Raw genomic sequence first — 15,459 nt, 5'->3', positions numbered from 1 at the left:
AGCTGCTGCATTTTGGACCAACTGTAGTCGGGACAATAAGGCTCGAGAAATGCCAGTATACGGTGCGTTACAATAATCTAGTCTAGTGCTAATAAAGGCATGAATTGCCTTTTCAAAATCACTAAAAGAAAGAAAGTGTTTAACCTTAGCCAAAAGTCTCAATTGAAAAAAACTGGCTTTAACTACAGACTTTATCTGTTCGTCCAGCTTAAGAGCACCATCAAATACCACCCCAAGATTTCTCACGAGGCCTCAGGTAGGAGGCCAAAAAACTAGGAATATCAGAACCAGTGACACCAGCGTTACCAATTACAACACATTGTCTTACTTTCATTAATATGTAAGAAGTTATGTGATAACCATGCCTTAATGTCCCTCAGGCAATCCATCAAGGTCTGAAATGAGTTGCTCTTTTTGACATTCAATGGCAAATAAAAGTGCCCATCACTGCGGTGATGGGCACTGGTCAAATTGTTAAATTCTATAGGTGTGTGGTGGAGAGCATCCTCACTTCGTATTACTGTGTGGTACAGTAACTGCTGTGCTGCAAACAAATGGGCATTGACGTGGGTGGTTTAACCTGCCCTGAGGATTGTCGGCTGCAAACTACTAACCATCAATGACATTTACAACAGCAGATGTAGGAAAAAGGCTGACTGACTGACAGACTGTCAGCCCCCCTCCCTTCTGACAGGAGCTTCATAGCTTCAGGGCCACAACCACCAGGTTTAGAAACAGCTTCTTTCTGGATGCATCACACTGAATAACTGTTGCTACTGATTTTTTTTATATAAATACCACTGGTGGTATTTACTTCTCCTCCATCTCAGGATACAGCTGCAATTGAGATCAACAATTTCTACAGTTTCACATAATGTCTGCTATGTTATGACATGCTACAATTTTGGCCCACTTTGTCACCTTCTCTTACAGTATTCCTGTTCCTACCCCCTGCTTACATTATATTTATACATGTGTATATAATCTATTTTAACTGGACCTTGAGGGCCTTTTTCTCTTCATGTATAGTGCATAATGTATACGTTTAGAATGACAGTAAACAGCCTTAATATTACATCACACAACCTTAGTGGACATGCAGACGTGCATAGCATGACCAGCTTCTAAGATAAAAAAACATTCATTTTATTTATCGATTCAAAACTGTGGGGTTCTCAAAAATAATTATGAAAAGGTAATGCACAATGTGGAAGATGAGTTGCGCAGGTCTCAGTACCATGAACTGTCATGTAAATCAGATACTTTATTTCCGACTCGCTGACAACTCCATAGCCGGTAAATAAACAGAAAACAGAATACTAAAAACATTTCAGTATGGGGACGATAGAAGAATACTCCATAAAACATCCTTATTGTATAATATGGGATAATAAACTTAAGATAAAAACATTTTATTGGCATGTCCTTTGTCATTTTTTAATTTGAAAGATAGCCAAGAAGTGGTACATGGTGTTTAGTCTATTCTCTGTTAGACTTAAATTCATTTTGAAAATACTCTTCTTGGCTAGTTTTCCATATCATTTAGTTTGTCTTGTCTCATGCCAGTGCATATTAGTAAAAAATAATGGTGAAGGTGTGTGGATTCTTGACATTAATAAACATCCTCCAGCCGGCATCTGGTATTTTTTTGTAGTCAAACCAATTTACAGCACATTTTTCACACTTCTCCAGAGGTTTCATGTTATTTCTTAATTCAGCAAGATGAATGAATGATGAAACCAAAGAAATGATTGAATGTGTTAGCCAGCACTGTATCTTTAATTCACCTTTTACCTATTTATCTATTGTTAAAATCTTAAATAATGTAGCTGGTTTAACAGTTTTTACAAAGACATACACAAAGATAAAAGTACTTACGTCCTCCTGGGCCGCAACCTTTGGTCACTATATGGAATCAATGCCGCAAGTTGATTTTCCTGTCCTGAAACACAGGGATCAATCTACTATGAGTCACTGTCAGTCCACAGTGCAACTAAAATCTATTTTTGTATTATCTAGGCTAGTTTATTTTCATAGGATTCTCACTAAATATAAATTATGTGGTCTAGGATGTGGAAGACAGCCGACTTCCCATTTCAACTACCAACACCCTGACTGTGTACACAGTGGTGTCACCTCTGGGGTTCCTCCCAGTGCCCTGACACGTGGGATATGTCACACTGTCCCGTCCCATGAACTCCACATAAGGAAATTGGGCTACATCTCTGCCTTTGCCATGCTCAGTCTTGGCGTCCTCCACAGGAGAAGTCAGGCTTTCCTGACCCTCATGGTGGCCTGTGTGCTTGTAAGGTGGGAAAATGACTTCCCCATAGTCACATCTGAAAAACACAAGGCCAACACATCACTGTCTGTGATTCACAGGTCGGTATAACAACACTGTTCACACCCAGGTTCATTAACTGGCTGTGCCTGGGACCAACGGAAAGCAGTAAAAGATAAGAGGTTACTAACCTGAGCAAGATAACAACAGGTACATGGTATGTACTGTATAGACATGAGGTTCCATGAGCAATTGCTACTGTAGCTAAACAGCTGCTTTCTCATCTGCCTGACTAGGATTATTTTCAAAGCATGAAAAGGTGAAAATGATCTGGAACTCCTGCTGGCGGCTGCTGTCAACACAGGGCTGAATAATCGTCATCCAGTGACTCTTTTTTCAGTTATATATCCAGAGGTGTTTAGTCTGTGGTTGCTACTGATTTGGTCACTTTATTCACAAGTGAGGCTTTTTACCCATTACAGCTGCCATTCCCTTTTGATACTATGGACAGTGTTTAAAAACTCGTGGTAAATCCTTTCCAGCCAGCATCAGTCTGACACGGGACGGGAGCAGCGCGCATTGTAGTTTTTGGCACAATATGATATGGCGGAAGGCAGTGATAGCGCTCGGGAGATTTTTCAGCCATCTAAGAGGACCAAATCGGAGGTCTGGTCGTATTTTGGCTTTTACAAGAGTCATGAGGGCAATTTAATCGAGGGCGGTCACACTGTCTGCAAATCATGCAAGAAGAAAGTCGCTGCAAAAGGGGGAAACACGTCAAATTTGCTGAGCCATCTTTGTGATCACCACTCTCTGTTATATAGTGAATGCAAGGTAAGTTAACGTTTACCTCAATACCAAAACTAACTTGGGCAAATATTTGGACAAAAAATATTGATTAGAGAAATATTTCATTATCTCACTTGTAATTAACGCAAAGCTTCCGCGAAGAAAAAGTCTGCAACAAGTGGCTTTGAGTCAAGACGAACGAACATGTCCCATCTATTAAGGTTGACATTTATATAACAATGTATTGTATATTCGTAGTAAACCTATTACACAGATTATTTTTTATCTGTAATATATAATTACCGGTACATGAAATATTGAATTGAGATTAATCCTAATTTACCTGTTTATAAATCCATTATGTACAGTGTACAAAGCAATCGTCCAGACAATATGATTACTACAGCAATATTATAGTAGTATTAATACTAAATTCCTCTGATTTCATAATCAATACAATCCAAAACTGAGACGCCAGACAGCAAGTTGCATTTGAATGAACTGAAACTAGAGAACACGTCCGCGGTGATACAAGACATGAATGTGCACTGTGTTAACTTATAATGCATCACTATTGACAACAGTCATTATAAAGAAGGAAATGCAGCAGAACAGAATCGATATTCCAGTAGTTTAGTCATCTAACCAACTTATTTTGTTCAAACACAGAGTGAGCAAGTGGAAAAAGACAAACCCAGGTAGCTGGCTTTGGTGCAAACAGTGAGGTTTATTTACAGTGCTGTACAAGGAAATAAATATAGGAGGGATGTTGAGAGAGATGACCAGGTGTCAATCAGCGGCAGAAGAAACACAGTCAATGGTATGGTGGATGATAATGGGCTGGGCTGCGGATGTTGGGTTCACTCCTGGGCTGGTCGAGGTGGAGGCGATGATGACTGAGAAAATAGGAGTATGGAAAAACAAACAGGTTAAAGGAGACTGTGCATCGACCTGTGAGGCGATGGCTGGTTGAACACACCATCCCCATTGTCAAACATGGTGGTGGCAGCATCATGGTTTGGGCCTGCTTTTCTTCAGCAGGGGCAGGGAAGATGGTTAAAATTGATGGGAAGATGGATGGAGCCAAATACAGGACCATTTTGGAAGGAAACCTGATGGAGTCTGCAACAGACCTGAGACTGGGACGGAGATTTGTCTTCCAACAAGACAATGATCCAAAACATAAAGCAAAATCTACAATGGAATGGTTCACAAATAAACATATCCAGGTGTTAGAATGGCCAAGTCAAAGTCCAGACCTGAATCCAATTGAGAATCTGTGGAAAGAACTGAAAACTGCTGTTCACAAACGCTCTCTATCCAACCTCACTGAGCTCGAGCTGTTTTGCAAGGAGGAATGGGCAAAAATTTCCGTCTCTCGATGTGCAAAACTGATAGAGACATACCCCAAGTGACTTACAGCTGTAATCGCAGCAAAAGGTGGCGCTACAAAGTATTAACTTAAGGGGGCTGAATAATTTTGCACGCCCAATTTTTCAGTTTTTTATTTGTTAAAAAAGTTTGACATATCCAATAAATTTCGTTCCACTTCATGATTGTGTCCCACTTGTTGTTGATTCTTCACAAAAAATTACAGTTTTATATCTTTATGTTTGAAGCCTGAAATGTGGCAAAAGGTCGCAAAGTTCAAGGGGGCCGAATACTTTCGCAAGGCACTGTATGTAATTGGCATTGTCTTGCTGGATGACTTTATGCTGTGTTTTGCAGAAAAAGTTACCACACAACACTCACTGTCTCACCCCACCAGTGAACTACATCGGTGCAGTTCCCACATTCAAATGAATGAGAAGGGCTGTGTTTTTCATGCAGATATAAAGTCTGTGTGAACATGACCTGCCTCTGAAGCTCACTCTGACTCTTATGCTGAGCTGTGCACTAGATAAGATTGTGAAATTTCCAACAGTCCAGCAAACCAGGGAACCAGGGAGATCAATTACCTGTGTGTGTTGTGTTCTCACACTCAGCACAGCACTCTACCATTTCCTGGCATCCTCAGTGAGCCTGAGCAGTTCCTTGCTAAAGCCATGTACCCGACAGAAGTCATACACTCACATGATTGCTTTTGTCAGTCAGTACAATCATTTCAACTCATTACATGCCATGTATCCTGGCAAGCTAGAGGTGTGCTAAAGGAAAAGCACACTGTAGTGGCCGAATGACCAAGCAAGTTCTAAGGCCACTTATTCTGTGAGGATCTTACTTTGACGTGTGTCCACAAAACCATATTCCACTTTCCTTTTGGTATTTCCACAAAGTTACCCACAAATCCAGCCGCAGCAATAATATTTGAATGCAGGTTTATTTTCCATACAAGTCCACAGGTGCTTCGTATAACACTACGACACAGCCTGGTCCAGTACCAGCTTGCTGCTTCAGTAAAACAGTTGCGGTTAAATGTTATTTAAGTTCTACATGTTCCATGTTTACATTTCAAAAGTTTATATCGATCCACAATTCATTCCTTGCAGACTTCTCTGGCTCTATCTACCACATGCGCACATTGCAGCAAAACAAATAACTCCTGGAGTGAAGTAACAACATTCATCCAGACTTCAGTACAAAACAAAATGATAACAAAATAAGTACAAACATAGCCTTAGCATGGCCTATATCAACTATACCATTAAAAATGTACTGTACATGTACCTCTGCATGAATCTGGGCAACATATTATGGGGCGCTGAATGTAAAAATAACACTTACACTAGTTTTCTCACATTTAGCTGAATGTGACAACAAGTTTTCTCACATTTAACTAAATGTGACAAAGTCTAAATATAAATGTAAATGTTAAATGTAAATGTAACCCTCACCCTGCCTTCTCGTCTTCAGGACTGTTATCCATATGATAAGCATATCGTCATGATATTGACTTGTACAGCACCATTAAAATATTGTTTTGCTGAATTCAGCCACCTGAGTCCGTATTCTCTCTCACACCACCTTGTGTGGTGTGTGGTCATAACAGAATGAAATGGCCACCATGGACTCTGCTGAATCCAATGTCAACAGCTCTCCAGCACTCACTCACATCACCATACAGCTGGAGAGAATGAACCATGCACTGCAACAGCAATTGGAGACCACCGCCAGTCTCGCTCAGCAAATAGCGAGACTGATGACCCTCATCAAACGGTATTTTTTTGCACCACCTCCGATCGACACATCAGTTTCCAGCCCATCTGCTCGGGTGCTCAGTCCCAGCCGGGACCCACTGATACCAGAACCAGACTCCGGCAGGGCTGCCCTTTGTCACCGGTTCTGTTCATTATTTTTATGGACAGAATTTCTAGGCGCAGCCAGGGGCCGGAGGGAGTCCGGTTTGGGGACCGCAGGATCTCGTCTCTGCTTTTTGCAGATGACGTTGTCCTGGATGGATGGAGATCTTCAAAGGTGATGTTACAAAATGCCGGGGGGTTTTGATGCAGTGCCAGAGAGTCTTCAACCAGCAGCCTCGTACTCTCTGCTCTGACCGAGTGAAAATAAACTACGTCATTAACCGCTTACGCAGTAAAGCATTTACCTGGGCCGAAGCAGCGGAAGCCCAGGGACAGTTACAAGGGGCCACCATTGAGACCTTCTTCCAGGATCTACGCGCTGTCTTCACTCCTCCAAATCATCAGAGCCAAGCAGCCATGGAGCCCATGACAATCCATCAGGGGGCACGCAGGGCAGCTCACTACGCCGTTGACTTCCGGGTTCTTGCTACGGAGGCCAGCTGGAATGACCTCGCCCTGCGCACAGCATTTTGTCATGGACTCAACGATAACATCCAGGCTGAGCTCAACACCAGAGAAGAGCCCCTGACCTTCATTCACTGGCTGACTTGGCTGTCAAAATCGACAACCAACTGCACACCGGCAAGAAGGAAGGTGTGGTACAGCAGCTGGCCACCCGGGGCCGCCCCATTCTCCCCCCTCCTACAGGGAGCCCCGGATCTCCACCGTCGGGGGCTACCTGTGGATATGCAATGAGCAGTGGGGAGGAACCAATGCAACTCAGACAAACCCCTCTAGGTCCCAAGGAAAGAGCCCGCAGGATCCGCACCGGGTCTTGCTTGTACTTTGGTGCCCCCGACCACTATATCATCGTCTGCCCGGTGCGACCAAAAGGCCAGGCCTGTTAGTAACAGTGGGGATATTGATGGGCCATCCCTCCACCTCCATCGAACCCAAGAACAGCTGCCTTCTCCCGGTACTCCTCGAGACCACTTTTTGGACCATCGCTCACCAGGCCCTCAGTGATTCCGGGGCAAAGGGAGACTTAATGGACCCCGCTGTAGTGGAACAGCTGGGTCTCACTCCTGAACCTTTGCCCTGCAACCTCAAGACCCGGGCTATTGACAGCTGCTGGCCACGATCACACACCAGACACCCCCCATCCATCTCACCATTGCCGGCAACCATCAGGAAATCATCCAATTCAAGATACACTCTACACCAAACACGCCTCTTGTCTTAGGTCACTCCTGGCTGGTCTGACTTAATCCTGTCCTGGACTGGACCTCGGGTACCATCACCCAGTGGAGCCCGACATGTGCTACCACCTGCCTCCTGGCTGGTCTATCTTCTACTCCTCCTTCTGCCTCTCCGCCACCCGACCTGTCTTCTGTCCCCTCTGATTACCATGATTTATGCCCGGTTTTCAGTAAGCACCTTGCCACTGACACCCTTCCTCCACACAGACCCTATGACTGTGCTATCACCCTATGTCCTGGAGCCACCTTGCCCAACAGTCGACTCTTCCACTTATCGAAACCCGAATGACAGGATCTGGAGGAGTACATAGACACAGCCCGACATGTAGGTATGATCCGTCCTTCTGCCTCACCTCTGGGCGCAGGGTTCTTTTTCATGGGGAAGAAGGACAGCGGCCTCTGTCCCTGTATTGATTACCGTGGTCTAAATGCTATAACAGTTAAAAACAAATATCCCTTACCCCTTCTGTCTTCTGCTTTTGAGTCTCTTCAGGGCGTGGCAGTTTTCACCAAGTTGGACTTCGCCTTACAGCTCAGCTCCTTCTTCACCAATAGACTTAAGAGGGTTGGTGCAGTGCCTCCCTTGTCTCCAAGATGGGGCTGGAAAGTGGATAGCTGCATTTGAGGAGGAAACTATTGCCACAATTTTGGCAGTGGGAGATATCAAGGCTCTAGTGGGAAAGATCCTGGGCAAACAGAAAATGGAGGAGGCCGTGAGAGGAGCTCAATTGGATGTGTTTGTAGGAACACAAGCCCATGATGGTGACATTTTTAACCGGCATCGCAACACATTGTGGACAGCTTTGAGCCTGCTGTTTCCAACTAGAGTACAACCTGACAGCATTGTGGAAACTCAAATTAAGGATGATGAGAGCCTGCAGGCTTATGTGCACCTCACTTGAAAGGAGTGGATAAGACAGACCGGTGCAATGCCTGAAGAGGATATTTTTCACTGACAGGCTCTCAGAAAGAGAATTGTCAGCAGATTGCCACAAGTGGCTCAGAGTAAGATGGGTGATGCTGTGGGACTGTATAACATGCCATTTGAACAGTTTACTGACTATGTGGTGGATGCTGTGACAAAAGCACAAGCAGATGAGGAAGCGGTGAGAAAACTGACTCACCAGCAGCTGGCAGAAGGAAAGAAAAAGGTGCAAACTGTTGCAGCTCTGGCCACCCCTCAGATAATTTATCTGCAACCAGAGGGGTGGAATGGATACCCTCAGCGAACAAGAGGATTTCCTGCGGGCAGAGGAAGAGGAAGTGTGGTAAGTTGGCTCTCAGCGGCCAGGCATGTAGGAGACAGACTCGAACAAGATCTCAGGTTTTCTCAAATCAGTCCTTTATTTTGAACAAGTGCCAGCAAAGCACACATGCCAAACAAAATCATTAACAAACTAAATGGCTTAACTTCACATAACTGAAGAAAACTAAACTCAACTCAAAATAACACAACGCAACTTACAGGTACGTGCACACCACTACACTTAGACTGCCATGCTACCAGCTGCTCCATCTTAGCTGATTAAGTAGCTCCTGGTACCAATCAACCCTATGACATCCTTAATGACATCAGAGAGCATACAAAATGAGGAAGTGATGAACCTAGACTATGAGAAACCATTTTTGTTGTACGTGTCATGTCGACAGAACCACGCCTGTGGGGTGCTGACCCAAAAGACAGGAGTGGGTTCACATGCGCAGCCTATAGCATATTATTCTGTGGCTTTAACTCCAGTTGAGCTGGGGCTGCCACCTTGTTACCATCACTTGGCTGCAGCACATTTGATGTATGAGAAAGCATCAGCCCTGACAATAGGCTATCCTGTGGAGAATTTATCTAATCACAAACAGGTCAATTTGATTGAGAGAGGCAAGTTTGTGTTAACTACACAACGTCTTAGTGACTATCACAGACTTCTTGAGTACCCAGATGTGACATTGCATGTGTGCAAAGTGAAGAATCCAGCGGATTCTATTCCACTGCCCTTTGAGGGAGAGCCACATGATTGTGTGGCTGAGGCAGAAAGATATGCCAAATTACGATCTGACTTGAATGCTGTGCCTCTAGAGGCACAGCATTCATAGATGTGATATTGTTCATGGACAGATCATGCTTTAGAGAGGGTGAGGCTCTCAAAGCAGGATTTTCAGTGGTAGAAGTGAGAGATGGCAAGATGCAGGTGGTGTGCAGTCAACAGTGTGCACAGCCCTGCTCTGCTGGCATAGCTGAAAGCTCTGACTTATGCATGTGAGCTTGCTAAAGGCAAGCGTGCTAATGTGTATACAGATTCAGCTTTTGCTCACAGTGTTTGTAATCTGTTTGGTTCAGCATGGAAAGGAAAGGGCCTCAGGAAAGCTGATGGTTCGCCTGTGTTGCACGGGGACCAAATCAAGAAGCTGCTAACTGCAATGATAAAGCCAAAAACTCTGCCTATCATCAAGTGTGCAGTTCATCAAAAGGATGATTCTGTGGTCAAACAAGGAAATGCAGCTGCTGACCAAGCAGCGAAGAGTGCAGCCTCTGCAGGTGGAAAAGCAATCATGGTCGTCCATGACATAGAGGCAGAGGAGCACATAACTCTCAAGGACTTGTCCCGGCTACAAGATGAAGTACCAGAAGCCGAATCTCAGCTATGGGTGCAGAGAGGAGCAGTCAGAGATAGTGAAGGAGTGTGGAGGAACCATGAGGGGCTACTGGTGGCCCCTAGTGGGTTGCTGTCTCTGTTAATAAATGAGGCTCATGGGTTGAGCCATGAGTCCAGAGGTGAAGTGTTGAGGAGACTTAGAGAATGGAAATTTTGGGCTCCAAAGCTGCAACAACATGTGGATGGAGTCTTAAGTCATTGTGAGACATGTCTGAAGTGCAATATTCGACAGGGTGTGGTTCCCTCTGTGGGACACTTGCCGGTCCCAGACGGCCCATTCATGCACTTGACCATGGACTTTGTGGACATGGTCAGGCCAGTGCAGGGCAAAAGATACATATTTGTGGTTATAGATCAATTCAGCAGGTGGCTGGAGGCCACGCCTGCCAAACACAAAAATGCAGAGACAGTGGCTAAGTTCCTGTGTAAAGAAGTTTGTCCAAGGTTTGGCCTGCCCATTAAAATCAGTTCAGATAATGGGAAGGAGTTTGTTGACAAAACACTGAAGTGTGTTTTACAAAAGCTAGGAATCAAGCAATGTTATGGTAGTGTGTATTGTCCAACCTCACAGTCTGATGTTGAAAGATGTAATGGGATCCTGAAAAATAAACTGCTTAAGATTTGCATGAGCACTGGGTTAAACTGGGTAGATGCTTTGCCACTAGCACTCATGGCATGCAGAGCGAGCGCTCACAGAACGCTGGGGCTAACGCCGCATGAGGCTTTGCTTGGCCGGCCAATGCCTTCAACCAGTGTACAGAGCAGTGAAGGGTCCATCTTTGGACATTTTGACAAATGAAGTCATATGTGAAGCAAATGACTAACATACACAGGAGTATCTCCTCTCATGTTGTTTCTCTACAGGCTAGAGAGGTCCAGAAGGATGAAAAGCCCAAAGTGAAACCAGGAGACTTGGTGTATGGTAAAGTATTCAGGAGAAAGTGGGACTTTCCTCAATGAGAAGGTCCATATGAGGAGGTCAGTGCAACTCCTGTGCGGTGCAAGTGAAAGGTTCACCTACGTGGTATCATTTAAACTACTGTGTGAAGGTCCTGTCATGGCTAGAATGTGATACAGACTAAATCAATTCAGACAAATAATCCTAATTTAAGTAATCGTTTAATATTTGATTTGATTTCATTTCATTTATTCATTCAAGCATGTAAAACAGTTGATATGTCAACACATGTAATTTCACACATATCCAACAATAATAATCCAATATCAATTTACTTATACCTAGTACATGCTTGAACGGTGTAGGAAGAAGTTAGACTTATCTAGTCCTACCCCATGACATCATTTTACAACTTTTAAGTCCTAAGCAATATCTCTACATAAATAATTATCCTCTACACCACACAAGTAATATACTACAGAATTATTACAGAGTGTTAACATTCTACATAATTACATTCATAGATAATTCTACGCCACACAAGTAATATACTAAAGGATTATTACAGAGTGCTAACATTCTTACCCCACACCCACAATGTTATTACAATTACCACAGCTCTGTCACCTCTCCCTTGCTCCCATTATCTTATATTACAATTATTCTGAACAGAGTAGTAGTTAAACAGGTAATCTGAAAGTTAGGAAACAGAAAACAGAATCACTCCTCCTGCAATGGAATAGATAAAGTATTAAATAAGGAGATTGTCAGGGCGCCAGTCAGTCATTGTTGGTCACAAGGTACCGTCAGTCGGAGTCCATTCTACCCGGCCGGGTATAAGCTCACTCAAGGCTGCCACACCATCTTTAATTCTTTCCTTCTAACCCAGCTATCCTAGCCTTATCTGCTCGCAGTTACACAGCCTTCTCCAGAGAAGTCTCATGCCAGCTCCAAACCCCTTCTTCCGAGCATTGTCTAAGATGTCCAGTACATGAACTTCTAGGTCGCATTGACCTAGTTCACATTTCCTTTTTCTAAACCTGAACAGAGCACACGAACAGTTCACATAAGGCTGAAGCTATGTCCATTCCCTATCTAAGGAGGAAGTCGCTCGAGATGTTTACCCATAAGTTAAACAAGGGGGACACAGCCCAAGATATTCTTGCTTGAGCAAGAGATGAGAAGAGAAACAGATCAAGCTTACATAAACTCTTAGCTCACCCTTACATAACTATGCTGTAATATAGTTCCATTACAAGGTCATTCACAGGCATACGTTTGTGTGTGTGTTCCACATAACTGAGGAGTGCATATACCCATATCAAGTGCCAGCTGTGCCCCAGTCTGGATTTGGCAGCATGCCACTGGGCCTTTTCCATGGGGTGTACTTAATGTCTACGGCCCTGAGGTACCAACACCGCGCATGCCCCTCTGGTATGCTCACACCCTCCTGTGCGTGTAAGGTGCCTGCTGGAATGTCTTAACCTGTTTTATATTAAGCTGCACTGACTAGTTGATGTATCGATTAATTGATCAACAGAAAATGAATCAGTAACTCAGGCTGCAGTTTCTCTCCATCTGAACTGTGTGGTGTGAAAGGTAATGTAGCGTTAGCTCTCAGTCTCCGCGACAAAACACGAAGAAGAATAACTACTTCCGGTTGACAGGCTTACGTAAAGATACTTTGAGCTATGTAGGAATTTCGGCATAGATAAGTCGGAATTTTGATTTAGCTATGTAGGAATTTCGGCATAGATAAGTCGGAATTTCGATTTAGCTATGTAGTTATTTCTACTTAGCTAAGTCAAAATTTCGACTTAGGGAAGTGTAAGTAGGAATTCCGACATATTTAAGTCGGAATTCTGACTTAGATATGTCGGAATTTCTACTTAGCTAAGTAGAAATAACGACTTAGAGCGTTTTATTTCTCATTTAACTGGCGGGAATGGGCTTCCATAATTATCCATAAACACATATACTCGAAAAATCTCCTACTCATAATTCTGCAATAATCTGCTGAAACAAAATGAAAATACTCAGTAATATAAATGATTGGATAATAAATGTGTAAAAATTATTATATGTAATTAATTTGTCTATAATGTGAATATGTGAAGCTGTGATGTGATGGCATCCAACGTCCGTCTGTCAGCTCAACATCTAGCAGTTTAACTCGGTTGCCACCTGGTAGAGCCCTTCTCCATCTTCTCCTCTGATGTCCAATCACTCCATTTCAAGATCTGTTGCAGCCTGATTCTGCTTCACTTCCTGTGCCATCATTACCATCTGCAGTGTTTTTCTCTCATCTGCTCTTAAGTATCACTGACCTCATCACAAGAAGGCAACAACACAGAACAAAACTCATGGCCACTACTCCAATAAAGACAATTACCGCTAATCTAACCAAACCCTGTTTCCAGCCACTGGTAATATTCACTAACCAATTTATCCAACCCATGTTATTATCCTTACCAGCATTATCCATTACTTCAGACTTCAAATCCCTAAGTAGGATTAATCAAGTCATTAATCCTACTGTTACCCTGCCCATTGAAGGCTCAGTTCAGTTGTGTAATGAATTTCAGAGCTACTTTACTGACAAGGTCTGGGCCATTAGACAAAACATTCCTAAGTGCGCATCTTCTGTATCACCTGTTTTTCATGGTCTAGACAGGCTAGAAACTTTTGTCCCGGTCTCACTACCTGCTTTTTCCCCCCTTGACCCTGTCCCTGCCAGGATGGTCAAGGAGGTCATTGATACTATAGGCCCCACTCTGGTCACAGTCATCAATTCCTACCTTGAGCTGGGCATGGTTCTGGACTCTCTCAAGCATGCGGTAGTGAGTATACAGTAGGCTTCGCCCTCTAAGAGCTGTCGCTATTGGGATAAAAGCGCAGTTTCAGAACAGCTGAGCTGTCGTCTTCATGTATGAGAAGGCACGCTGGTGAGACAGGCAGTGCGCACAGATGGCCCACTTGCTTAGCCGAAGTTAGGGCTAAGAGAAGTGCTGTTTCCAGAGAGAGATGTTTTGAGAGAGATTTCTGTTATGGGCTCAAAGGGGGGTTCCCTAAGTGCATGTAAAACCAGAAGTAATCCCACTGAGGTGCCACTGAACGCATCACAGGCTTGTCTGCCTATGCCCCTGAGAAAGCATTTCACCAGCAGGTGTGCAAAACACAGTTTGTTCACCAAAAACTTCATGGCATGAAGAGATGGCAGCAGCATATGCTTACACAGTAGACAGAGCCAGGTTTCTATCTACCAGGATCTGTAGAAAATTCTGCGCTTAAGACAGTGGGCAGGAAGTGGGAGCTGTGCCCTCTCCATGCTCCAACATTGAAAAACTGACCATTCGCAGCTTAAGGCGTCGTAATAGACGGAGCTCTCATGCACTGAACGTGCGTGTATTACTGCCAGAGGCAACCTTAGGCTCTCCAGTCACTCCCATTCAGGGCCCAGGCCCACAGCCATTGACCTGACACGGGGCACTGCTGGATTGTGCCGAGCAGATGAGAGATTGCTTGTGTGCTCCAGAGCTATCAGGAGGATGCGCAGCCATTCCTCTTGAGCGTTCAGTGAAAAACAGAGGTGGCACTGCACATTCCCAAGTGCTGCAAACAGGCCTGCCACTGCTGGGCCGAACCTGTCCCACAGTGTCTGAAAAAGGGACAGGTTCAGCCTCCACTTGCTGGGCTGAGGTCTGCCTCGTGACATGAGATCCACAGCACGGTTCTTCTCACTGGGGACACGCACGGCTTCGAGGGAGAGCAGGTTCTGATGAGCCCAGAGCAGGAGTTTCCTGCAGTTTCCAGCAGCCGGCAAAACCAACACCGCCCTGACGGCTGATGTATGCGACGTATTGCAATGTCTGATCGCACCACTACGTGTCTTCCTCTCAGCACCTTCAGCACCGTAACTAGTTCCAGACAGCTGATGTGGAGAGACGGGTTGTGATCCCACAGTCCTCCCATAGCCTGTGATGGACATATGCCTCCCCAGCCGAGCAGAGATTAGTCTGTCAACACCAAGAAGTGTGATGTGGCTCTGCCCAGGGGAAATCTCAGTGTGCTGGCAGTGGGAGTTCCCCAGTACTCCAGGTCTGATTGGACCAAGGGGGGAATTGTGAGCACGTGCCTCTTGTGGCGCACTGGGTCGCGGTGCAGATGCCCGAACCACCTCTGGAACTTCCTCATATGAAGAAGACCGAGGGGAACTACGACATGACTGGCTGACATTGTTTTCAGTAAAAAGCAGAACTGGCCGGCCAGTTCTAGCGCTGCTTCATTACACTCAGAAAAAAGTGGGGGTGCTAGTGAATAGCTGAAGGGCAGCCTGATGAGGCTG

At 44.6% G+C, this 15,459-nt stretch overlaps 1 protein-coding gene across 1 annotated transcript in view; it reads right to left on the bottom strand.

Moving 5' to 3' along the window:
- LOC109952035 (transmembrane protein 106B-like) overlaps positions 1-5,936 on the bottom strand; it is an 11,873-nt gene extending 5,937 nt beyond the window's left edge. The window contains exons 1-3 of the mRNA XM_020586872.1: positions 5,905-5,936; positions 2,137-2,339; positions 1,879-1,942 (exon numbers count right to left, since the gene is read on the bottom strand). Of these exons, the coding sequence (XP_020442528.1) occupies positions 1,879-1,942; positions 2,137-2,339; positions 5,905-5,936 (299 nt within the window). The remainder of the gene's footprint in view (positions 1-1,878; positions 1,943-2,136; positions 2,340-5,904) is intronic.
- Between the last annotated feature and the right edge of the window lie 9,523 nt (positions 5,937-15,459).

Source organism: Monopterus albus, unplaced genomic scaffold (genome assembly GCF_001952655.1).
Source record: "Monopterus albus unplaced genomic scaffold, M_albus_1.0 scaffold427.1, whole genome shotgun sequence".
In the NCBI taxonomy this organism is placed as follows: Eukaryota; Metazoa; Chordata; class Actinopteri; order Synbranchiformes; family Synbranchidae; genus Monopterus; species Monopterus albus.
Note: the sequence above shows the minus strand (reverse complement) of the source record. Positions and strands in the feature narration are given on the sequence as shown.